Source organism: Nelusetta ayraudi, unplaced genomic scaffold (genome assembly GCF_046127955.1).
Source record: "Nelusetta ayraudi isolate G7.1 ecotype Tasmania unplaced genomic scaffold, CSIRO-AGI_Nayr_v1 ptg000050l, whole genome shotgun sequence".
Classification (NCBI taxonomy): domain Eukaryota; kingdom Metazoa; phylum Chordata; class Actinopteri; order Tetraodontiformes; family Monacanthidae; genus Nelusetta; species Nelusetta ayraudi.
Genome location: NW_027466100.1, coordinates 2,546,286 through 2,569,493, shown reverse-complemented (window position 1 = coordinate 2,569,493; position 23,208 = coordinate 2,546,286). Strand labels below are relative to the sequence as shown.

The 23,208-nt window shown below is 42.9% G+C and overlaps 2 protein-coding genes across 5 annotated transcripts; one reads left to right on the top strand and one right to left on the bottom strand.

Moving 5' to 3' along the window:
• The first annotated feature begins 641 nt into the window (after positions 1-641).
• Positions 642-16,853, top strand: LOC142895834 (msx2-interacting protein). Of its 4 annotated transcripts, none has more exons than XM_076037138.1 (15): positions 642-903; positions 2,083-2,397; positions 4,987-5,460; positions 5,630-5,784; positions 6,197-6,397; positions 6,505-6,656; positions 6,757-6,882; positions 6,989-7,102; positions 7,214-7,327; positions 7,442-7,542; positions 7,668-14,964; positions 15,130-15,198; positions 15,307-15,501; positions 15,589-15,747; positions 15,849-16,853. In XM_076037138.1, the coding sequence occupies exons 1-15, from the start codon at positions 821-823 to the stop codon at positions 15,978-15,980; spliced, it is 9,687 nt and encodes a 3,228-aa protein (XP_075893253.1). In that variant the 5' UTR covers positions 642-820; the 3' UTR covers positions 15,981-16,853. The 4 variants fall into 4 exon arrangements, with proteins under 4 accessions (XP_075893253.1, XP_075893252.1, XP_075893255.1 ...); XM_076037137.1 differs by having other exon boundaries at positions 4,984-5,460; XM_076037140.1 differs by lacking the exons at positions 642-903; positions 2,083-2,397 and adding an exon at positions 2,401-4,080.
• A 201-nt stretch (positions 16,854-17,054) lies between these two features.
• prkar2ab (protein kinase, cAMP-dependent, regulatory, type II, alpha, B) lies at positions 17,055-22,208 on the bottom strand. The gene is made up of 10 exons (XM_076037143.1): positions 21,814-22,208; positions 21,557-21,592; positions 21,337-21,476; positions 20,140-20,246; positions 19,869-20,022; positions 19,674-19,775; positions 19,507-19,581; positions 19,341-19,406; positions 18,911-19,049; positions 17,055-17,873 (listed from the first exon to the last, which is right to left on the bottom strand). Exons 1-10 carry the CDS (start codon positions 22,061-22,063, stop codon positions 17,749-17,751), a joined length of 1,194 nt encoding a protein of 397 aa, XP_075893258.1. The 5' UTR covers positions 22,064-22,208; the 3' UTR covers positions 17,055-17,748.
• Between the last annotated feature and the right edge of the window lie 1,000 nt (positions 22,209-23,208).

The following is a 23,208-nucleotide window of genomic DNA, read 5'->3' as shown; positions in this document are numbered from 1 at the left end:
TACAAAAAAACCAATGCAATTTTCCTATCAAAGAACCCCATAAACCACAGAGACATGTTAGTAACATGGACGTGCTCCTTCGAAAGACAACTACCACTGCTTCTATTCCTACTACTACTACCACCACCACCACCACCACCAATAATAATAATAATAATAATAATAATAATGATAATAATAATAATAATAATAATAATAATAATAATAATAATAATAATAATAATAATAAAAATAAATAATAATAATAATAATAATAATAATAATAATAATAGTTACGTCAGAGTCTTTCATATTGTCCAAAAACAGTAAATACATTCAAATATGTTTAAGTTAAGCAAGTCTTCTATTTGAAACATAAAATCTCTTTTAAGTTCTGATACTACTTTGAACTGGGGAGATGAGCTTTTATCAAACGCTTCGCCAACTACAATACCGCCAAAATAAAAGATGGCTAAAACAGCTTTAATGATAACGATTAATCCTTAAAATCTCGTTCACACTGTCGTCACCACGGAGACAAATCCGCCTCGTTTTAACGCTAAAGATCGAAGGTCTCGCAGTTGTTTATCTCCCTAATTACTGCCGAGCCAACACATCGACTTCAGGGGCGCGGAGCTCGCACCCGACACCAACTGGAGCGAGCATCGTCCGCGTTCACGTGCATGGATCGAGGACGCATCGGCTAAAGCTAAACTAGCTCGGAGGCCCAGATTATTCACGGAATCCACTGTCGTTCATTTTGTTCAGGCGGATCTCCGACCGGCAGGGATTAGAAACGTGCCAGATCATATGTGTGTGGCGGGGGGAAGCATAGCGCACGATGGTTCGGGAGACCAGACACCTCTGGGTGGGAAATTTACCCGAACATGTTCGCGAGGAGAAAATTGTGGAGCATTTTAAACGGTAGGTTACGCAAGATCGTCTGTCGCGAAGCAGCGCGCGCTAGGTGCAGCGCTGCTCTAGCCTGGAGAGACCACAGCCATGGCAGCTAACAACTGCATTTCCCACAGTTTTCCAATAATTTGGTTCGAACGAGATATCCAGTTTGTTTTGCGCCGCGAAAATATTCATTGAATCGCAGTGCACGGCTCGGGTCGGAATGTCTCCGGTCGAATTTATTTGACTAACTTTTGCTGATGTTACTAGCTAGGTTGGCTAGCGCCGAGCTACCCACCCAACCAACCATTTTGTTGCAAGTCGAGACGTTTTCATAATCAGCACAAGCCAAAAGGCAGCAGCTAATGTAAGGCGGACTGCGAGCCAAATAAGATTTCATGACTGAACGTCAGGAGAGGGGTTACAAAAAGTGAATGATTTACCCCTCAGCTGTGTTCTAATCATGACTATTAATTGGTGAATTTCAAATCTCCATGCAAAAGGGATTCAATTGAGCTAGTGATCAAATGTTAGCGAGTTGTTTAGCGACTTGACGTCGGCGGCCATTGCCGCACTCACGAACGTCTGTACTTTTTTCTTATTTAAGCCTAATTACTACTAGTGGGCATTACATTTTTTTCATTCTCAGTAGCCCAGAATGCTAACAGTGATGTTAGTGACTTTGGGTCCGTCTACAGATGGTACTATAGACAGATAACGCCACATGTCTTTTACTTTTCTGCGTTAAGGTTCATCGAATAACTTATCAACATACTGCTTTTGAAACTAAACAAATGTCACATTTAGTTATCGAGATCGCGGGAGCTGTTGCGATACTACTAAAATTACTGGCACGTCCCGCTTGGCGATCCGCTTCAGACAGCCGCGGAATTACAGTTGGAGTTTGTTCAGCTTCCTAGAAGGACGCGAGATGTAAACAATCCTTAGTTCTCCACAAGCCTTAATATTATAAATACCAAAGGCAATGTTTGAAACCTGTGTATTTCTTATGAGTGAATGTCTTTTGTTTCCCTAGTGTTATTGTAAAAGAAAGTGGTGAAGCGAACTTGCTTTGCTTTGTCTTTGGTGCCAAAACATTATTGTTCGCTGATTTTTATCAGTGACGTCTGACACAGTTGTCCCAACCCCTTGAGTAAAGTCTTGTATGTGTAATTTTCTCTGTTTTGTGTTGTTGCTCTTCCCTAGGTATGGGCGAGTGGAAAGTGTTAAAGTGCTGCGGAAGCGAGGGTCAGAGGGTGGTGTTGCAGCCTTTGTGGATTTTGTGGATATCAAAAGTGCACAGAAGGCTCACAATGCTGTCAACAAGATGGGAGATAGGGATCTTCGGACTGACTACAATGAACCCGGGTCAGTGCCTAGTGCTGTACGAGGCCTTGAAGACAGCTCCCCCTCGAGCAGTCGAGACGTTACGGGATTCTCTAGGGGAACAGTTGGTCCAGTGTTTGGCCCACCTGTTTCTCTTCACACCAGAGAGGGACGTTATGAACGGAGAATAGATGGGTAAGTGGACACGGCCTCCCCTGAAAAACCAGGGGAATATAGGTATTGGAAAAGTTGTTAAACCAAAACACATTTTAGGGTTTCTCATGAGGGATATGTGCTTTAAAGCGGTTGCACAAAGATAATTAGGGATCCTTCCTCTTGTCATCATAATCGACTCGCCTTTCCCATGGGATTCGGTTATTAAACTTTGCATTATTACTTGCTAAGGTAACTATAATTCAAGGTTTGACATCTGTTTGGATATTACATCTGCATGGAATATCCTGGTGAGTTTTGGATTTATTGCGTTTTGTCGGAAAATACCCTGGGAAGCTTCTGGATATCTTTTGAAATATTTTTTTTCTCCTAATTGGCGGATCTTACTCATTTATGCCGGAGTTACTTGAAGCTGGAAGTAAACCTAATTCTACAGGATCTACTTTTCTTTGAAGAGCCTATTCCAGCAATATGTAATTACTTAAAGGATGGCCCATCTCGGGCTGTCAGTTTTTCTTTTTCCTCTTGGCAACAGTCGGTGGTTGGACTACTTTTCCTTTTTCTTTTTCTTTTTTTAAACGCCATATGTGGATACGCCCTGTTTTGGATTTAAGCCATAAAGAAGCAAATGGAAAACTGGTGCATACAAGACAGATGTAGAACATATATCCTAGATCACAGTAATACGTGTAGATAATATAAACTTGTAGAGTCCAAACATTGAAACTGTACAAGGAAGATTTTCAAGCACCCTAGAATTTGAGACAAGCGACCAGCAAAGTTTGTGGAGCTATTCCTGCTTCGGATCGCTTGGCCATGAAGACACACGAAGACCATGTAGTTGGGATCTAAACGTCTGGATGTACCCAAAACGCCAATCAAGTGCTGGATATATCGATGTGGACCATTGTGTGGATAGGCATAGCTTCCATTCATTTGGATTACTTGAAAGTGGATGTAGCTGTGTGATCCCCCCAGTAAAGAGAAGAACCCTGTGTTATTTTCCAGAAAACCAAAGACGACTTTCTGAAAGTCATTTAAAATGCCTCAGCAGAAGACACAAATTGTTCTTCTGAACACAGCTGCTAAAATCTGAGGATTGTGGAATTACTATGCCCATGAACGTGTGAGGATTTTTATACCCTGACCTCATAGTTTGTGCACGTCTTCTTCACGTGATTATACTACTTAACATTCATCAGTGGAATACATTTTTTTTAATTGAAAGAAGACTGCTGCATTTTGGAGCATAAGACTGCCTCGATTCATCATGACGAGATTGGATGTAATTTTCTATGCGGGCATCAAATTGCTTTTGCACGCAACTTGGATTGCACCAATGCACTCTAAAGTTCATTACTTTTTGAGTGTACATATTGAGTTATTAGGTCTTAATTTCCGACATATATGCCTATATTTTTTTCCCGCCATATGCCCAGAAATCCAAAAAAGCGACCAATTTCTGTGATTTTGTTTTTCATTTTTCCATCCAATGAAGACAAATAAGTAGACTAACTGTGGATACTCATCAACAATCTACTGGCCTGATGCTCCAGATAAGGTGCCGTGCGAGTCAAGAGAAAAGTTTTTTCCTTAATAGATCAAAAGAGGTTTTTTTTTTTCTCTTGGTTTTTCATTCGGGCTCTCGCATTCTGACCACCTAGATTTTATTTGGATTAGTGTCAGTAACTCCTTTTTCAAAAGGTTGGTATTGCTCTGCCCTCTGCATATTTTCCTGCTTGAAATTTCCACAGAGCTAACGTTTGTCATAGATTATAAGATTGTATGTTTAAGTCAGTCTTTTTCAATGCAAGCTCAACACTTTAAAATGATGATTACAGTACCAGAAGATCTATTAGTTGTACACTTGTAAGTTTGTTATGGTTGATATATCATTCATTATTTATTTATTATCTTAGTCTATATCACCAAACGGATCTGGCTAACGGTAAACTTGAAAAATATTTTTTATTGACGCCGTAGCAAAAGGTAGTCGGCGTTGAATATTAAGAAATGAACTCATGATGGACTATGGAGCAGTTCGACAAAGCAGCTTTGCGTCCTGTATTGTGTGTATATGTTCAAAATAAATTCAAGTTCTTGTTTTTATTACAGTAGAACAGTGACAATTCAAAGATGGGCACAACATCATCATTACGTACCAAGACATTTTGATCCCACTTTGTGATTTTATACTATTCTTCTTTTATATATTTTCAGATTCTCCTCCAAATTAGTGTTTTTATTACGCTTAAAAATGTGCTATATGAAGTGTCAGCTTTCAGTATTCAAATCTCACAACTTTCCTCCACACTTCGATACTAAATAGTGAAAAAAGTGCTTCTTGACATTTCTTTGCATCTAAGAGGACTTAAACCATAGTGATTTGAAAAGGTCTATTAACCTTGTTAGGAATGACTTTCCATACCATATTACAATAAACACGTCTTTTCAGAACCGTATGCTGTATCTGTGCGTGAACAGCTATTTGATTCACAGTGGTAAAAAAGGTGTTAATAGTAACATGTCTCTTGTTTTTTTGTTTTGCACATTTTGCTTAAAACCATATTTTTTTTTCTCCTTGTCTACCTTGTTCTTTTTTTGCAGTAGCTCAGAAAGCCGCGATCGTGCATATGATCACAGCCCATATGGACACCATGAACGCAGCAGCACTTTTGACAGACAGCGTCATTATAATGCTGACTATTACAGAGACCGTTCAATGTTTGCTGCTGCTGGCCCAGGAAGTAGCGCTATTGGGGGAAGCTTTGAGGCATCGGACCCACATTTTGACTCTAGAATTCGAGATCCCTTCACCCTCACTAATTCTACACGGCGTGACCTGTACAGAGATGACAGAGGAAGACGTGTTGATAGAACGTACCATCACCGTCGGAGCCGATCATCTCATTCCTCGCAGTCCCGACACCCATCCCCGCAGCGGACCGCAGGACAGAACCCTAAAACCTCTCATTCCCCCAAGAGAACCCCTTTATCTCCGGGAAGAGGCCCACGATCTCAATCCCGGAGTAGATCTTCCAGTTCTGATTCGGTCAGCAGCACCAGCAGCACAGGCAGCGGCAGGTGTGATATTTTTCCAAGTTCTGGTTTTCATGTTTATGTTTCAAGACCAGAAAACGTTTGACTGTCACTATTTTTGTATTACCAAGTACTGCACTCTAACCTTTGGATTTCTTTATTTCTTTTTCAACTTATTATTTTTTTTTTCAAATCTACTTTTATTTGACAACAGCGATTCCAACAGCACCTCAAGTGATGGCTCTCGGGCACGCTCTGTTCAGTCGTCAGCCACACATGCACAGACTCAGTCATCTATGGTGATTGACTCTGATGAGCCCCGCCGTAGCTTTGGAATCAAAGTTCAAAACTTACCCGTTCGCTCCACAGGTGAGTTCTAAAAGAAGTGCTTTCCACTGAACCCTGAATCAGTTCCATCGATGAACTCTCTTGAATTATTAAACAAACTTTGAGTAGATTTTTATTGCTTATCCAGTTCTATGACAATACTAAAGAACTACACTTAAAAAGGTGCATTAACAAAATGTGTGCAACATGAAAGGATGTAAGCTTGATCTGTTTGTCTGTTTGGTTTCAAGACTGATGTTAAGGGTTTTGTTTTGTTTTTTTGTGCTTTATTATAATTATTATTGGGTGATGCCCCCTCAAAGTTGAGGCCCGTCGGCCCTGAGCTATCTGCTTTCTGCCAGTATTTAATTAAACATATAATAGGAAATGCTAAAAATAATAGTGAATTTGAATATTCATTGAATTTTGCAACTTGTTTTTTTTCCATTGACAGACACAAGTTTAAAAGATGGGCTCTTCCATGAATTTAAGAAACATGGCAAAGTAACCTCAGTGCAGATCCACGGTGCATCAGAAGACCGATATGGTTTAGTGTTCTTCAGACAGCAGGAAGATCAGGAAAAGGCCCTCACTGTCTCCAAAGGAAAGCTGTTTTTTGGCATGCAGATTGAAGTCACTGCATGGAATGGTCCTGGTAAGTAAACGCTAAAAATAAATCTGTGTAAAATTTCCTATACTGCCAAATTAATTCAAACAAGAACAGTATTTTACCCCATTTTCAATCTGCCTTTGGTTTTTCAGAAACGGAGAGTGAAAATGAGTTTAGGCCCTTGGATGGTAGAATCGATGAGTTCCACCCAAAAGCCACAAGAACACTGTTCATTGGCAACCTTGAGAAAACCACCAGTTATCAACAACTTCTTGACATTTTTCAACGCTTTGGAGAAATTGTGGTACGCTAGGGATTGCATCTGTGTGTGTATATGGTGTTGCACAATTCATATTTGGTTATAGTTTGGATCTGTTTTTGAATTCTTCTCATTTCCTATAAAGGACATTGACATCAAAAAAGTAAATGGAGTGCCTCAGTATGCCTTTGTGCAGTATTCCGATATCGCCAGCGTTTGCAAGGCTATTAAAAAAATGGATGGAGAGTATCTCGGGAGCAACAGACTCAAGGTAGCGTCTTTTTTAACTGCATAAAATTAATATTTTTGTTTTTTGAAGGGTTATCTATGTACTTTATTATGTGCATTAAATTTATTTGCCTTTGTTTGTTATGAAGCTCGGGTTTGGAAAAAGCATGCCCACGACATGTGTTTGGCTGGATGGTTTGGCAACCAGCATCACAGAACAATACCTCACTCGGCATTTTTGTCGTTATGGACATGTTGTAAAGGTATGGCGTCTAACTTAACTGCAAAATGTTTTATTCTTCTGAATACCTGTTAATGCCCTGTTGTATTTATTGCAGAGGATTGAATTAACAGCTAAGATCTATTTTTTGCAGGTTGTGTTTGACAGATTAAAAGGGATGGCCCTCATCTTGTATAACAACACAGACTTTGCGCAGGCTGCTGTACGGGAAACCAAAGGTTGGAAGATTGGTGGCAACAAAATCAAGGTGTGACTTTTATTTTTTTTGGTGTACTTGAGAAGGTGTATGTAATCTATGCACTTGGTGTAATGTTTTTAAATCTATATCTTTATGTCTTAATTTATTTTCCTTATCAAAAAGGTGGATTTTGCAAGCCAGGAGAGCCAGATGGCATTCTACCGCTCCATGCAAGCTTCTGGTCAAGACATTAGAGACTTCTACGAAATTCCTCCTGAGCGACGGTAATTTTTCTTTATATGTACATACATTAAATATAATTGATTGTGTATCAGAAATTATTTCAACGAATGAGTTAATATTATTCAGGGCAAAATGAGTACATTTTTTTCTTCTCTTGACTTGCCAGAGAGGACCGTAGGCCTCCATACCATGAGTTTACAGCAGAAAGGGCTTACTACGAAAATCTACGAACCCCTGGCCTCTATCCAGATGAAGCGCGAAGAGACTATGCTGCACGCAGCAGAGACAGGTTTCCTGAATTGGAACATTATCAGGGAGATCACTTCGACCCACGCTATCATGAAGACCCAAGGGACTACAGAGACTATAGAGACCCATTTGAACAAGACATCCGAAAATACACATACATTCAGAGGGAGCGTGAGAGAGAGAGGGAGCGTTTCGAAGCGGATCGCAGCAGGTGGAGCCCTTCCCATCCAAGGCGGCCTGTAACACCAGCAGTATCCCCTTCACCCTCAGAGCGTGCACCCAGAGAATCAGAACGCCGCGTTTACAGCCAGTCCTCGGAGCGCAGTGGTAGCGTGAGTTCAGTGTCACCACCACACTTTGACAAATCTGAAAAAACCCCGCTGGAGCATAGTTTGAAAACTGACAAAAATGAAAAGGGCAGCCAACCAGATCGTGCTACAGGTGCTGAGAAAACCAAGCGTGCTAAACGAAAGGATAAAGGTGAGAAAGACAAAGCGGAAAAGATCAAATCACGGAAAGCAAAGGGTCAGTCCCCGTCAAACCCACTACCCAATTCAGAGCTCGAAAATGCATTTGAGGGTGGATCTGGAAGAGGACGGGGATCGGAACAAGATGCTCATGAAAGGCAGAAGAGTAAGGCAGATGGAGAATCTGTTTCTGGAAACCAGTTGCTCTCTCATGACAAAAGTGAACGATCTGAAATGAAAACTGAAAATTCAGAGTTACCTGAAAAAAGTCGACTCAAAAAGCATCTCAAATCAGACATTGGAAATGATGGAAAGGATTCATCTGTGGAGTCAGATCGGCTTGCTGCTAGGAAAAGGCGCTTCGCTGATTCCAGTGGAAAAACCATACGTCAGAAGAGACACAGACATGAAGAGGATGAAGTAAATCCACCTGACTATGGTTCCTCTACAGCATACTTAAAGGAATCAGATGTAGACAAACACAAAGACTCACAAAGGAGGGAATCAAGACTTAGATCTGATAAAAGTAGCACACAAAAGGATGGTCAAGATGATGTGAAGGGACAAAAAGAGAAGCCAGAAGGACCTTTGGACCCATTGGAATCAAAACGACATCAAGGGCATCCTTCATCCAGAAGATTTTCTCTTGAGGGGATTACAGATCAAAGCAGTGTTGGAGAAAATGATAACCATCCCACTCTGAAAGTTGGTACTCAGACTGCTGACACCGACAAACCTCCTAAGAACAAGGAGGACCATGTTGACATTGATCTCTCTCAGAGTTACCGCAAGCAAATGGAGCAGAATAGACGTTTAACCCAACAGAAACAACAGCGCGAGTCTGACAAACTTGAAAAACCAGGAAGCCCCCATGGACATGAAACAGAGGACTTGGAGCACAAAAGTCTTGTACATGACGTTGGAAAACCACCTGAAGATGTAACGGATAACTTCCCCTCTCACAAACTGAAGAAATTAGACCATTTTGACTCAGAATCCGGCAATAAGAGAGAGCGCGTATACAGGAGCTTCAGGCAAAAAAGTGAAGATCCTGAATGGAACAATACAACCTCCCCAGGACGTCAGCACTGTGCTCAACAGGCAGATGAGGACTTAATTGATGTTTCACATAAAGACTTAAATAGAAATGAGGAAAAAAGTCAACCAGATCTCGAGCTGTTGGTCAAAAGAACACACAACACGCAGGTGAACAAGCCAAACACTCCATCACTTAGTGTGGAAGAAGAGCAACAAAAGAGATGGGAAAGCAGAAAACAAGAGCTATTGCCAGACCTTAACTTTTCTAGAAGTCTTGGTAAAAACCTTCAAAATCGTAAACGTCTGGAATATGGTATTTGGCCTGACTTGGAACCTGGAGAAGTACGATCTGATAATGAAGAGGAAAGAGAAAACAAACCCTACTCTCCCATGCCCTCAACATCCATGCCTTTTTCAGAAAGGCCAAGGGTTGACAGGTTTTCAGATCCTAAACTTGCCCACCTTGAACGAAACAAGTTCTACTCCTTTGCGCTTGATCAAACTATCACGCCTGATACTAAGGCTCTGCTTGAACGTGCAAAATCTCTGTCATCCTCAAGGGAAGATAATTGGTCTTTTTTGGACTATGACTCTCACTTTGCAAGTTTTCGAAACAGAAAAGACACAGAAAAAGTAGAGTCAGCACCACGACCTACACCCTCTTGGTACATGAAAAAGAAAAAGATTCGAAGTGGATCTGAGGACAAACTTGATGACAGGAAGGAGGAACCAAAACCTGAAGAACAAGAACGAAGGGAACTCTTTGCTTCTCGTTTCCTTCATAGCCCTGTGTTTGAGCTGGATTCTAGGAGGCTCCAACACTTGGAACGTAGACATGAAGAACCTGAGACACTTAGCCAACAAACTGGCCAGCAAGGGAGTGTGGATGGTGAACTTGAATCTGAGCCAGTTGTTCTTTTTCATAGTCGTTTTTTGGAGCTTACGCGACTACAACAGCAGAAGACTAAAATTCCACCTGTTCAAGAAACAAAAGTAGACACAGTTATTGATAACAAAGAGGAAATAGAACCTGTTCAAGAACAGGCTTCACAGCCTCCTGAAGTCCCAGAAACTGTGAAGGAGTCTGAAATAAAACCCATCAGTCCTGCCGAGGAACCAGCTTCTGAACCTCAGCCAGTCCCTACTCCAGTGTTGCAATCTGTGGTCAAGGATGTTCCTCAACCAGAAGAGAAATGTGTTGCCGTATGTCCCACACCTGACCAATTGCCCCATACGTCTCTCATCAAAGAAGAGGTAAAAGACAAGGAACTTGTTTCACCGGTTTCATACATGCCAACGACACCAGCTGAAACGGCATGTGACTCTGAAGCTGCACCAGTAGTAGCACCGGAACCCAGTTACACTGATGACAAATGTCCATCTAAAGAGGAACTACCGGTAGTAGCTGAAGATATAAAACCGCCTTCTTCAGAAAAAACATGCAGCCAGGATTCTCATGAGTTTCCCAGCACTGCTGAAGCGGAGCAGAATTCTGAGACCATGCAAGAAGTGCCTAAAGTCTCCAGCCCTACTCCACCTAGTTTTTTAGAGGAAGCAGATAAAGTGAAAGATAGTCATTCCTCCATAAAGGTGATTGCAGACGAAGAGGTAGATGAAAATAAAAATGAAATAAGCAACGTGGAGATGGCTAATATCGATGAGAAAAGTAATGAGCCAATGTCACCTCAGAAAGAGCATAAAGCAAAAGAAATGAAAAACAAAAAGAGCAAACAATCTCCTGTACAAGTATCACCTGTTAGTGTCATACCTACCTCTGCATCAGAGAAACAAGCAACACGAAAGAGTGAGCGCATTGACAAAGAGAAGCTAAAACGAGGTTCATCTCCAAGGGCTGAATTGAGATCTGCTGGCAAATCCCCTATACATGGGTCTGATCCTGATGTGTCAGAGCAGCAAAGCATACCGTTAGGACGAGCAAGACGAAGAAATGTTAAATCTGTGTATGCAACTCCAGTTGAGGATGATGCATCAGTTCGCTCTGGTAAAGACATTCCAGAGTCGCCGCGATCTGCACGAAAAAGAGGTACAGACAAAGAAGCAACAACTCAAATTATTGAACAAGATCCACCTGCCCCAACTAAACGAGGTCGACCTCCTAAGAATCGTAAACAAACTGATGAAAATGCATCCGTTAAAGTTGAGAAATCAAAAATGGACAACAAAGATACAGATTCAAATGAATCAGAAAGTGGGGAACGGCTTCTGAGAGTTTCAAAAGGAAAAGCATCCCCTCACAGCACAAAGACTTCAAGTCAAATGTCCGCAGTACAAGGCTCTGGACCAAGAAAAGGAGACAAAATTGATATGGCTGAGGATTTTGACAATGAAACTGATTTCACCGATGAACATTCCATGGGTTCACAAGATTCGTCAAGTTCCTGCAAAGAGCCACGATCAAAAGTTGACCAAAAGAAAGAGGAGAAAGATAAACAAGGGAAAGAAAGGGGAAGAGAGGTAGAGGCGCTCCAAGAACATGCTACTGATCGTAAATCAAATGGAAAAGAGACAGATTCCTTGGTCATAGAGGAGAAACCTGTCGTCGAAAAAGATAGAAGCGCAAGAGGGAAAACAAAGTTGATGAGGACTCCTAAATCACCTGTCCTCAAGAATCTCAAAATCCGACTTAATGTCACAGAGGTAAAGGATCTTCTTCAGTTGGGGGATGATGAGCTTGGAAATCAAGAGGATACTACAAAAAAGCTAGCCAGTGAGCCCAGCGATTGTCTTACGAAGTACGCCGCTGCAAACCCAGAGGGCTGTGACAGTGAGAAAGACGGTGCCAGCATGACAAAGGAGCCCCCGGAGAGCTCAAAACCCTCTATTTCTCAAGAGCTGGAATTGGAACAGGCAGTGGAGAACATAGCTAAACTCACAGAGCCAACTTTTCCGACACAACCACCAACCCCACCAGTTACCCTTCAGGAAATAAAAACTGAACCAGAAGAAGAAAAGCCTTCTAATCCTGCTAGTGAAACAGAATTAATTGCTGCCATCGACTCAATAACCGCCGAAGAAACAGCTGTGCCACTTAACCAAGCACCTTCACAAAATTCAGATGTCGGATTAGAGCCTGAATTAAATGAATACATTCAGCCGATCAAAGAAGACGACGACGAGAAGCCATCAACAAATGTGCCTGCTGTGGAAGCAGAATCCGCCTTTCCAACTACACCTAGAAAGGGCCCCAAAGGAAAAGCGAAAACACCGAAACGTTTTAAAAACCAAAAGCAGGTGAAGAAAGACACAAAGGAAGGCGAAGAATTGCCAAATTCCTCAACAGAGAGCGTAGCTCCCAGTGGGCACAGTGCTTCCGAAGCAACTCCCTCAGCAGCAGTTGCGGCGGTTATTACCCCTACGGCTTGGATACCTGAACCAGACCCCGCAGCTGTCAAGGCCACAAATGTAAAGGCGGAGCAAGAGCCATCTTCTGAAGAACACGCTCAACCGATTAAATCGGTTAACCCCCAGTCGACGTCTTCACTATGCCCAAAGCCACCACAGGTCCCACTTCAGACTATTTCTTCTCCTTCTCCTTCTCCTTCGTCCATACCCAGTAGGCCAAACATCAGACCAATTCAGCCAACTCATCAAGCATTAAGAAATCCTGTTTCTCCACAGGATTTGCACAACCCTACTAAAGATTCAGTCATGTCTTCCTCGCCTGTTATGATGATGGCATCCAAGGAGAGCCTGCCATTACCTTCAGAACCCGAAACCCAGGATATTGATCATAGCACAAGTGATTTAAGACAAATTCTCATGAAACACAAAAATATGTCACTGCAAGCTAGCACTGCTATTGCTAGTAATTTGACTAATGTAAGAGATAAGAACCCTTCTGAAAGTAATATTCCATCGGCTGTTGTTCCCAGTAAATCACCTTTGCTTGATGGTAGACTGGCCGCTCATTCGTCCCCATCTGTAGTTCGACCACCAGCTTCACTGCCCTCCCCTGAGACAAAACCTGTAATCTCTGTGATTGCCTCCACTCCAACTTCTGTTATCAGCCGTGTTTGCAACCCTCCAGAACCCGAGGACAAAGTAAACCTGAACATTGCAAATCCTTGTGTGGACATGACCATATCCAAACCAACCTTTAGACCCATTAAAGATGATGCTGTCGATGTGGGAGGTGCTGCTCGATTCATTGTTGATAGCTCCAGCCTTGGCACAGGCTCTTGCCCAGGTCTTAGAGTAAATACATCTGAGGGAGTGGTAGTATTGAGCCACTCAGGCCAAAAAACAGAGGGGCCACAAAGGATTAGTGCAAAAATTAGTCAGATACCACAAGCAACAGCAGGTGACATGGAATCTCAGCAGTTGGTATCCATTCCGCAGATAAAACAAGAAATGTACGGCCATTCTCATTCAGGACTTCAAAAAGGTCCTTCGCAAACGGATCATGGACATTTAGGCAAGATGCAGCAAAACCTCTCCTCTGTTAAGCAAGAAACTCCATCTTTAGAAAAGGTGGAATCAGCTTACCAACCTGGGCCTCAAGGAGTAGTGAAGCGTCTCACACCGGGTAACCAGCAGGTGATGGGTTACCAAGACTACATGTCAATTAAACATCAAAAGAAAATGGACAGTGCCGATTCTCACAATACAGATGGAGCTAAACCACCTTGGACCTCTGCCATAAGTCCTCATTTACCTTCTCCACCTGGCAATCACGTAGGCTTTGTCACAGGGGCCGGTGACAGGGCTCCCCATTTGAGCAGTGTCAAACAGGAACCACGATCCCCTCGAAAGTCGGGTCATCCCCATTCTCCCTTTGCCAAAGTGTCCTCGCCTATCGGCTCCTCATCCCCCAAAGGTATCCCAGTCATGTTGCCCTCTGGTCATCCAGCCATGCAGCAGTTTATTCCTGGTGTACATCATCCAGAGCAGTCTGTTATCATGCCACCAAGTTTGGGACGGATGTCTCCTCATCGTGTTAACCAGTCAATTCCAGTTGGCCATCTTGTTCAAGGCGACGTTCGAGTAAATACGCCTCCTCTTTCAGTAATGAGCTATGGGATGCACAGTGAGTCTCTTGGCTCTCCCTGGTCTGGCTCCATGCAGCCAAGGCCCTCGTCGCCCCAGGCTGTTGGCAGAGATAAGGTCCTCAAAGCAAACCCTGGTTCGTTGAGGAGCCATGAAGGAGAACCGGAAGAATCCAGACGTTTCCACCAGGCTCCTGGAAGACAATCTTCTACGCAACTTAAACCAGAGGCCATGCAGTCGGATCCTCGCGGACCGTTGCGAAGTTCTGTGCCGTTAGAGAGTTACATGTCACAAAGAGATATGCGTGTTCTCTTGCACCAGCAGGGAGAGCGTTTGGGCTCCGACCCGCATGGACACATTCAGGAGACTCACCCCCCGTCATCGGCACCTTCCAACCTCCCCTTAACTTTGTCTCCAAGGCCACATGTTTTGCCAAAAGGTGTTTCAGAGAAGGACATGACAAAGCCGTTGGAGTCAAAGAGACCACACTCCCCTCTTTCTAAAGACGGAATGATGGGGATTCGACAATCTGGGCAAGCGATAGCATCTCCGCAGAGGGTTCAGCTCATCACAACAGGACCTGCTGGCTCATTCCCAGAATACTCCGCAATATACTCAAACCCTCGGAGCATCCATCCTCAAATGCCAGAGACATCTGCTGTTGGACTTAACCAGCCAGCATCAAGCGCCACTCCAACTGTGGTGAGCTAACTTGCATTTAAATTTCAAATATGTGGGATAATCAGCTACATTTTTACCATATTGTAATGATTTGTTGGATGGAACTTAAAACAGAGAATCAAATAATTAAATGACAGCGTCTTCAAACTATTGATAGATATGTTGCATGTTTTCTTGAATCCTTAGGGTGCAGAGCTTCAGTCCAAACAAGATGACAAGATGACACAGCCTGGGAAAATGGTTCAGTTGCTTACAGTAAGATCAGTTGATTTAAGTTGTTTATCTTGTGTTTAATATGCGTCAGTAAAGGAACTTTGTTTGCTGACGTGTCATTTTTTTTTTTTTTTTCTACTATGCCACCAGAAATATCCCATTGTATGGCAAGGACTACTGGCTCTCAAGAATGATACAGCTGCAGTACAGTTGCATTTTGTCTGTGGTAACAAAGCTCTGGCTCATCGGTCATTGCCTTTACAAGAAGGAGGCACATTGTTAAGAATCGTCCAGAGAATGAGACTAGAAGCTTCCCAACTTGAGAGTGTAGCTCGACGAATGACGGTACGGTACATCTTATTTTTGGCCAGATCATTCATTTATATTAAACAAGTGGTATTTAATGCACTTGCATTTTTTTTTCCTCAACAGGGGGACACGGACTTCTGTCTTTTACTTGCTCTGCCATGTGGAAGAGATCAAGACGACGTCCTCAACCAAACTCAAGCTCTCAAGTCTGCATTCATCAACTATTTGCAAGCAAAGTTGGCTGCCGGTATAATCAACATCCCAAACCCAGGTTCTAATCAGGTAAGATGTGAATGAATGAAGACAAAATGTTACAGATGAAATGTTCTGTGTGCTAACTTCTCTTCTTCCCTCTTCCCTCCCCACCACCTCCACCCCTGCAGCCTGCCTACGTGCTACAGATTTTCCCACCGTGTGAATTTTCAGAGAGCCATTTATCCCAGCTCGCCCCTGACCTCCTCAGCAGGATCTCGAGCATCTCACCACACCTCATGATTGTCATCACCTCCGTGTAGCCTTCACTGCTGGAGACTGTCCCATCAATGGACTTGCTGATGCGCCTCAGGAAAATGGAGGATTGGGAGAATCTATTTTTTTTTTTTTTTTTTTCCTGGACACAGTGGGAATGTGTAGGATGTACCCGGTGAACTTTTTGCTTTTTTCCGCCCCCTGTTCTTTTTTTTCTTTTGTCACTCTGGTTTTTTTGTCCTTCTCAAAAGAACTCAGGGATGGACCAAACCAGAATCAGTCTTATTTGACCATTTTTTTCTGCTGTATTTCTATTTATTGGAGTTTAATTCTTAATGTTCGGAGATACTCTGAAGAAAAATGTTTGATGAACAAGAATGATTGACGATCTGGGTGGCCTTTTTCTTTCATCTGTCTTTTATTGATTGTCATAGAAATTTCTTATGGGAGGATTACAGACGTTGTACCACAATGGAAAAAAAAGACATTTCAACATATGATTATTGTACAGACTTTCTCACCCCTTCTTTGGAAGAGAAAGAATTGTAAAATTTTGGAGATCCTGTAGAGGACCGGGCTCATTTAACAGTTCCTTTAATTTCACCAGCTCTGCTCATCTTCTCACACTACTGAAGCAATCACACTTGCTTTTGCGTCAAGTCACAGTATGAAGTGGGAGCTTTTTTTTTGAATACTGGACATTGTAAATATTTTAAATATTTAAACTTTAACAGGTGGACTAACTTGACAGACTTGAACTCTGGGACATGCCAGGACACGGAGCGCAGAAATTAAGATGGATACCTTTGATTTTTGGGTGTAAATACTTTAACAGATGAAGATTAGCAAACTCTGAGGAGTCTGCTGATTGCACTTCATATTTTGTAAACTCAAATAAAACGAACTCCAGAAAACTTGAACTTTCAAGGTACAATTATTTATTTTTATATCATGTTACCGGGCAACATTTTTCAAGGAAACTTTAATGTGGTGGTATGCTCTTTTAATTTTGCTGGAAATCATTCAAAATAGCTATGTAAATTTTTATTTATTAGTGTTCAGCTACATAGCACTTTGATTATATCATGGAAGCTAAAGAATACGTCTTTTTTTTTTTCTTTTTCTTTTTTTAAACAATTGTACTATATGTTTGTTGTTTGGCTACAACAAAACTACAAATGGCTTGCAGCCTGAGGTTGCATTCGGTGCTGCTAGCATAAAGTTCCTGATTTCATTCAGCTTTTGGTGGTCAATTTGGATTATGGGTAACATGGGCACAAGGTACACAAGGGAAATGAATGCACACACACAAACTAAAAATGCATCTAAACCTTTAAGATTAGTAGTATTATCTGAAATGGCATGTGGTGATGCTGACAGGGCAAATATTGCAAAGTGAATATGTTGTGAGGAACTAGGACATCTAAGGAATCAAAGCAAAGCAGCTACAGTGGCCCAAAAATAATCTTTCAGGAAGTGTGAGGCTGTTGACTGGAGAGTTGAAGAATCGTTCCAAGTTCAGCTGTGGTCAAAGCCGAACTGCAAGCTGTAGTTTTAACTCAACTGAACCAGGGAGGTATTTTCGTTTGTTGTCGAGAGTTCCATTAGCTGTGATTAGGATTACGGCGCACAAGACGAGTGAACATCTGAAAATGGTCATGATGTTGCCTTTAGTGTGGAACCTTTTAAGTTCACTGCACTTGTGATGGAACATTTAGATAAATGTGAAACTGTAAGATGAACCTCAAAGGGAAGGTAATTGAACCGTCACTATGTTTGAGTTGCAACACTACTCACATCTTAAAAAGGCGTAGTCTAATGTTTTAAATCAACACTTGATCCAAACAGCGCCACTAGCTGGTCCTCATATTGAGAAATGTTCCTCTTCATGATTTCCATACAAGGTCCTAGCAGGCGCTCAAAAGCCTGAATGTCGATGACTGAAAAAAAGAATAAAGTGGGTTTCAGTTGTCGTCCGGTAAAAAACAGTTAGGGATGCACTTCTAAAAATATAGTGTACATTTCTTTTTGTACCTAATTTTAACACAGATGTTTTAACTGGTCCACGGCTGTCTTGTTGTTGCAGTAAGGAGAAATTAAGTTGTTGGTTGAATTCTCCTAACATGTGATTTTTTTTTTAACCCCTCAGAGACAATCAGAGACAACACCATACAATATGAGAAAGTGAAAAGAGCACAAAAAAAAAAATCACTTCTAAAACTTGCTGAAAAAGTCACGGTATACACGGCTTTTTTGTTTTTCTTTTGGGGTTTCTTTCCCCCAGAAGTTTAGCATTACAACTGTTCTGTGTTCACCTGTCATAAAATAAGTGAAAGAGCACAACATCACAAAAAGTCTTGTTAGTTTTGTTTGTTTGTTATTTTTTTGGGAAAATTGACGTCATTACTGATCCTTGAATGAAAGAAGGTGAAATAGCAAAAAACCTGAAATTTCTTTTTTTTTTTAATGGCAAACTTCACGCTGTTTGTTTTTATTTTTGTTTGTTTTTTTAAAGGTCAAGGTGTGAGATAAGAGCACACACAAAATCATCATCTCCTCAGGACAGCTAGCTCAGGCTAGACGAAGCCTGACTGTGGTGCACGAGGTTGTTAGTTTCATTTTGGTTTTTATTTTCACAGTCCGAAAACATACCATGTGAGGTGAATCCGAAACTCTGAATTGTCTGTAGGTGTGTATGTGAGTGTGAATGGTTGTTTGTCTCCATGTGGCCCTGTGATGAACTGCAGCTTGTCCAGGGTGTCACCCTGCCTTCACCCTATGACAGCTGGGAGAGGCTCCAGCAGACCCCCGTGACCCTGAGCTCAGGAAGAAGCGGATATTGAAAATGGATGGATGTTTTAAAAATGGCACCTGCAGGCCTGATTGGACAAGGCCAGGTAGTGTTCAGCATGAAAAATAGACTCCTTATCACCTCTACTGGTGAATGAAGGAAAGTACACCATCATCTGCAACATACCTAAGCATTTGGTGTCTCCCACAGCGTACACTGATGCCGCGCGAGGTTTGTTGGTCACCAGCGCCAGCTCCCCAAAGTACTGCCCCTTGGAGCAGCGAGCCACCTCCACCTCAGGGTTGTCCTGCTGGGTAGCCTTCGTCTGCAACAGGCACCAATGAACAATAAGTGGCTCGACATGCGACTGTTAACGCTCATTTTCTTTCTTTTCTTTTTTGGGTTGAGCAGTAGCATCGGTCGGCAGCTATCATACTGTGGCTGAGAATATTACAACACAAAGAATTAGAATGGCCTTGTCAGTTCCACTGACTCACCTGACTGTGAAGCAACAGTCACGTCTAATACAGACATTACAGCTACTTGGGATCATTAGTTGGGATTAGTCTTCCTCTTACCTATAAGTAGGAGCAGATTCAGTTTTAGGGTTGCTTACTTTGCTTTTAATCATTATCTTCACCTCCCCTGACTCCACAATGTAAAAGCAGTCGGCCTCATCCCCCTGCCAGCGGAGAGACAAGAACGGGAACGAAAGGAAAGTGAGTCTCACTTCAAAAGCACTAAAAAAAACCAAGCATCCCATGTTAATTCTCACAGCCTACCTGAGTTATAATGCGCTCCCCATCCTTGAACGCTCGGGCTCCTAAAACATCTACAATCTTCATTCTCTCCGAGAGCTTGTCAGGAGAAAAACAAATGTCAATTAAAAGATAATACAAAGGGAGGTGAAAGAGGCCCAGCGTTCTGAGCGTGCCCGGTTGCAGCGAACCTCCAGAGATTTCAGCAGAGAGACACTCTCGATGAAGGTCTCGTACATCCTCCTTTTCTTTGCGTTGTTTCTGACAATCAGTCGGTGGAACGTGGCTCGATCCTGAGGGAGAGCGAGAGAGAAACAAACACACAACCCAGAGATATTCATGACACCCTTTCACAGTGACAGTGAAGCACCGTCGTCGACACTCACCAAGGCCCACAGGGCGCCCTCCTCCGTCGCCACTATGGTCGCAGCTCGCGGCGTGTTGTACATGAGCGCCAGCTCGCCAAAGCTTCCCTTGTTGTCGTACTTTCCGACGCACACGCTCGCGCAATCTTTCTGCACAAAGATATCGTACACGCCCCTGGACGTGGCGTCACGCACACAGACAAAAGAGTGGGGATGAAGGAATTCCGCCAGAAGGTCATCCGATTGATATTTTTGGTAAAGTACGGCAAAGACAAAGAGGTGTGAAACCAACTTCTCTATGATGTAGAAGTTGTCGCCATCATCTCCTTGGTCTATGATGTGCTGCTGGGGTTTGACCAGCAGCTCGAACATGGCATCCAAAACTTCAGAGAACTGCTCCTGGGAGACACCAAGCACGGCACACTTATTCATATGGAGCAGAGTCAACCAGAGCTTTAAAGGGCCAGTATTTAAAATTTGGCTTCATTTATGATCTTAGTATTGGTAAAAGCTTAACATACAGTCCATAAACACATCCATGAAAGTGTACACTCACAGTACAATGAAAGGAATTTGGTTTTCCTACCCTTAGAATGGTTCTCATATATAAAAGAATATACGTAGATCAAGGGTCTTGCTCCCAGTTATTTGCTATCTTGCACCACCATATTTCTGAGACTTAGACTAAACTTCCCTGGAAGATTGTCCCTGTCTGGACAATCCAGATCGCCTGACGGCATGTTTCATATTTAGGGTGAACGCAGGCCCTCGCAGGCCACTGTAGCTCACTGGCAAGCTCGGGAGAAGAAAGGTACAGATTCTAAAACACGGGACGAGGTGTTAACTTCCTTTGTGCAAGCACATGCAAAGTTCATTGGTGAACACTAAGCATAAAACCCCCCCCAAAAAAACAAAAAACAAACTGTTTGAAATTTTGGGATGCATCTTCAGTAGTATTCCTTGTTCAGATCATGGGATGTTTTGGCCTTTAAAAACTATACACCCTCACCGAAGGCGATGAGGGTGTATACAGAGTGTATAGAGTCCCTACGAGAACTTAACTGAAAAAGCGCTGCAATCTTAAACGTAACCACTGGATGTTGCTGTTTCTTCTTAAACAAAATCTCCAAATATTACAAACTTAACCTTTAGAAAAATAGTTTCAAGGGACAAAGTGTAACATTTGCTGGATCAACTGGCGGGAAGTGGTTTTCATTTGGCAGTAAGTGTTTGTAGCTACACGACTGGGCTGTTCACCTAAATCCCACTGACTGGGACTTTGAGAGTGGAAAAAAAAACATTGAGAACCTAAGACAAACGATTCTCACACACAAATTACGTAACCGATTTATGTAGCTTCTTTCTTTTTTAGGTTGTTCTGTAAATGAATGCGTAATCTCCCTCAAAGTAATTTAGCTTCAAATTTTGCTTCTGGGTGTTAGAAACAACACTTTCCTCTCTTTCATCGCTTATGTGAACGGCGCCGCACCTGATCGAGGGTTTTGAAGAGCAGGATGTGTTTGCAGGCATCCTGGAGTCGGCGGCGCTGCTCGTCCGTTTTGGGATGCACCACTCGCGGCTCGGCGTCATTGTCGTCGTCGTCGTCGGGATTGTACGCCTCTGCGCACACTGAGCACCGGGACAAACGCGTGTCACCCACACTTTAGCCAGCGGTGGATGTATTGAGTGCATTTGTTATGGTTACTGACCTGAAACTCTGCGGTTGTATTTGCCCGTGGTGGACTCTGCAAAGGCAGGGCACGGGTTAGAGGGCGTCTGATTGGGCTGTTTGGAAATTCCTGATTCCAAAACTCAAATTATTCAGTTTCACACCAAGTGACTTTTGATCTGTTCATTACAGGTCTAGATTTCAATCAGGCTCTTTTTCGATCTACCAATTTTCATGTTGTGATGTCACCCCGTGTGCTTCTGTAAATGGGGGGAAAAAAAAAGTGTGGGCACTCACTCTCGTTGTCCTCCTCCTCCTCCTCCAAGTCAACGTCGGGCTTGTTCGACTTGGCCTCAAAGCTGACCCCCTTGTGTGCGCCCCTGACGCTCGGCCTCTTGGCCTTCTGCTCTTTCCGCTGGCCGTCGAGGAGCTGCGTGAAATGCTGCACCGCAAACTCCACCAAGTCCGGTGGCCTGCGGCGGAGCACCTCCACCGTGTATCCCTGCAGCAGCTCCTTCAGGCCGGCCGGTATCTCGACCGCGCTCATCCTTGGCGCTCGCAGGTCACGGGGTCGCGGCTGTGACGGTCCACAATCTCCCGGCGCCGAATCTATTCGGTATTTAGAGGTGGGATGGCTGACGTTCTGTGTGGATCATGATCACAGGGGCAGACTGACAGCAGCTCCTCTACCCTCTCTCTCTCTCTCTCTCTCTCTCTCTCTCCAAACAGCAGCTCTATTGATTTATTTATTTAGCTCAGCGTGTTGGAAAGTATTGACCAGGACATAGCATCAGATGTAATTACAGGCTGTGGTTGGACGATGCCTGAGAAGCTGCATGATGTGACATTGTGAAGAAGGGGAGGCCTGTGTATGCTGGAGGACAGTGGTTTCCAATGTGCTCGGCCGCCAGGGGGCGCTCGGGAGGACTGCAAAAATGCAAATCTATAAATAAATAATATAATCTAATTATTGTTTCATGATTTACCCATTTAGCCCAGGCCAGGTGGGAAAAAAACGGACGGGGTTGTGACAAAGAGACTGAAGGAGCAGACAGTCCAGCTGTGGAAGACACTGCTGCAAAAAACACTTAGAATTGGCTAACTGAAGTAAGAAAATATGAGGCAGCATACACTAAGCTTTACCAGCTTTACAGCTGGACAGAAAAATGGCCTTAATTATCAACGTGTTAGTTAATGGTATTATTATTCTAAACAAATGTATCAATTATTGAATAGCAAAAAAAGTAAGAAAGAACATTCCTAAAGTTGATGTTTTTTTTCTTTTGTAACATTGTTTATTGGTTTGCAGAAGGCTTCCCCGGCCAGAAGCTAATGCTGTTTCAGGGGGTCGTGGCCAGGAGAAGTTTAGGAACCCCTGCTGTCGGACATAAACCTTGAAACGAAGGCGTCAGTAATCCCTGAGCTGTGAGAGACATGCTGGAAGCAAAAGCTGGGAGGAGAAGTAAAGGCTCATTGAAATATATGGCCAATTCACTCAGAAGAATCCTGTGTTGGTTGAAGTTGTGCGGGGTGGGGCGGGTTAATTATTGTTGAGGCGCATTCACAGGCAGCCAAAGGTTAACAACAGTTTTTGTCGAACGCTGTAAACAGAGGGCTAAATATGTTTTTCTCGATAAATACGCATGCAAGGAATCTCCATGAAGACCGGGATGAAGCAGAACCACCTGAAAA

Excerpts from the sequence above, each read along its gene's own strand:
- LOC142895834 (XM_076037137.1), top strand. The coding sequence starts at position 821 with ATGGTTCGGGAGACCAGACACCTCTGGGTGGGAAATTTACCCGAACAT. Across the intron at positions 7,328-7,441 it reads TTGGTGGCAACAAAATCAAG|GTGGATTTTGCAAGCCAGGA; the intron begins GTGTGACTTTTA and ends CTTATCAAAAAG. Across the intron at positions 15,748-15,848 it reads CAAACCCAGGTTCTAATCAG|CCTGCCTACGTGCTACAGAT; the intron begins GTAAGATGTGAA and ends CCACCCCTGCAG.
- prkar2ab (XM_076037143.1), bottom strand. The coding sequence starts at position 22,063 with ATGAGCGCGGTCGAGATACCGGCCGGCCTGAAGGAGCTGCTGCAGGGA. Across the intron at positions 19,776-19,868 it reads AGGGCGCCCTGTGGGCCTTG|GATCGAGCCACGTTCCACCG; the intron begins GTGAGTGTCGAC and ends GCTCTCCCTCAG. Across the intron at positions 19,407-19,506 it reads GGGAGCGCATTATAACTCAG|GGGGATGAGGCCGACTGCTT; the intron begins GTAGGCTGTGAG and ends CTCCGCTGGCAG.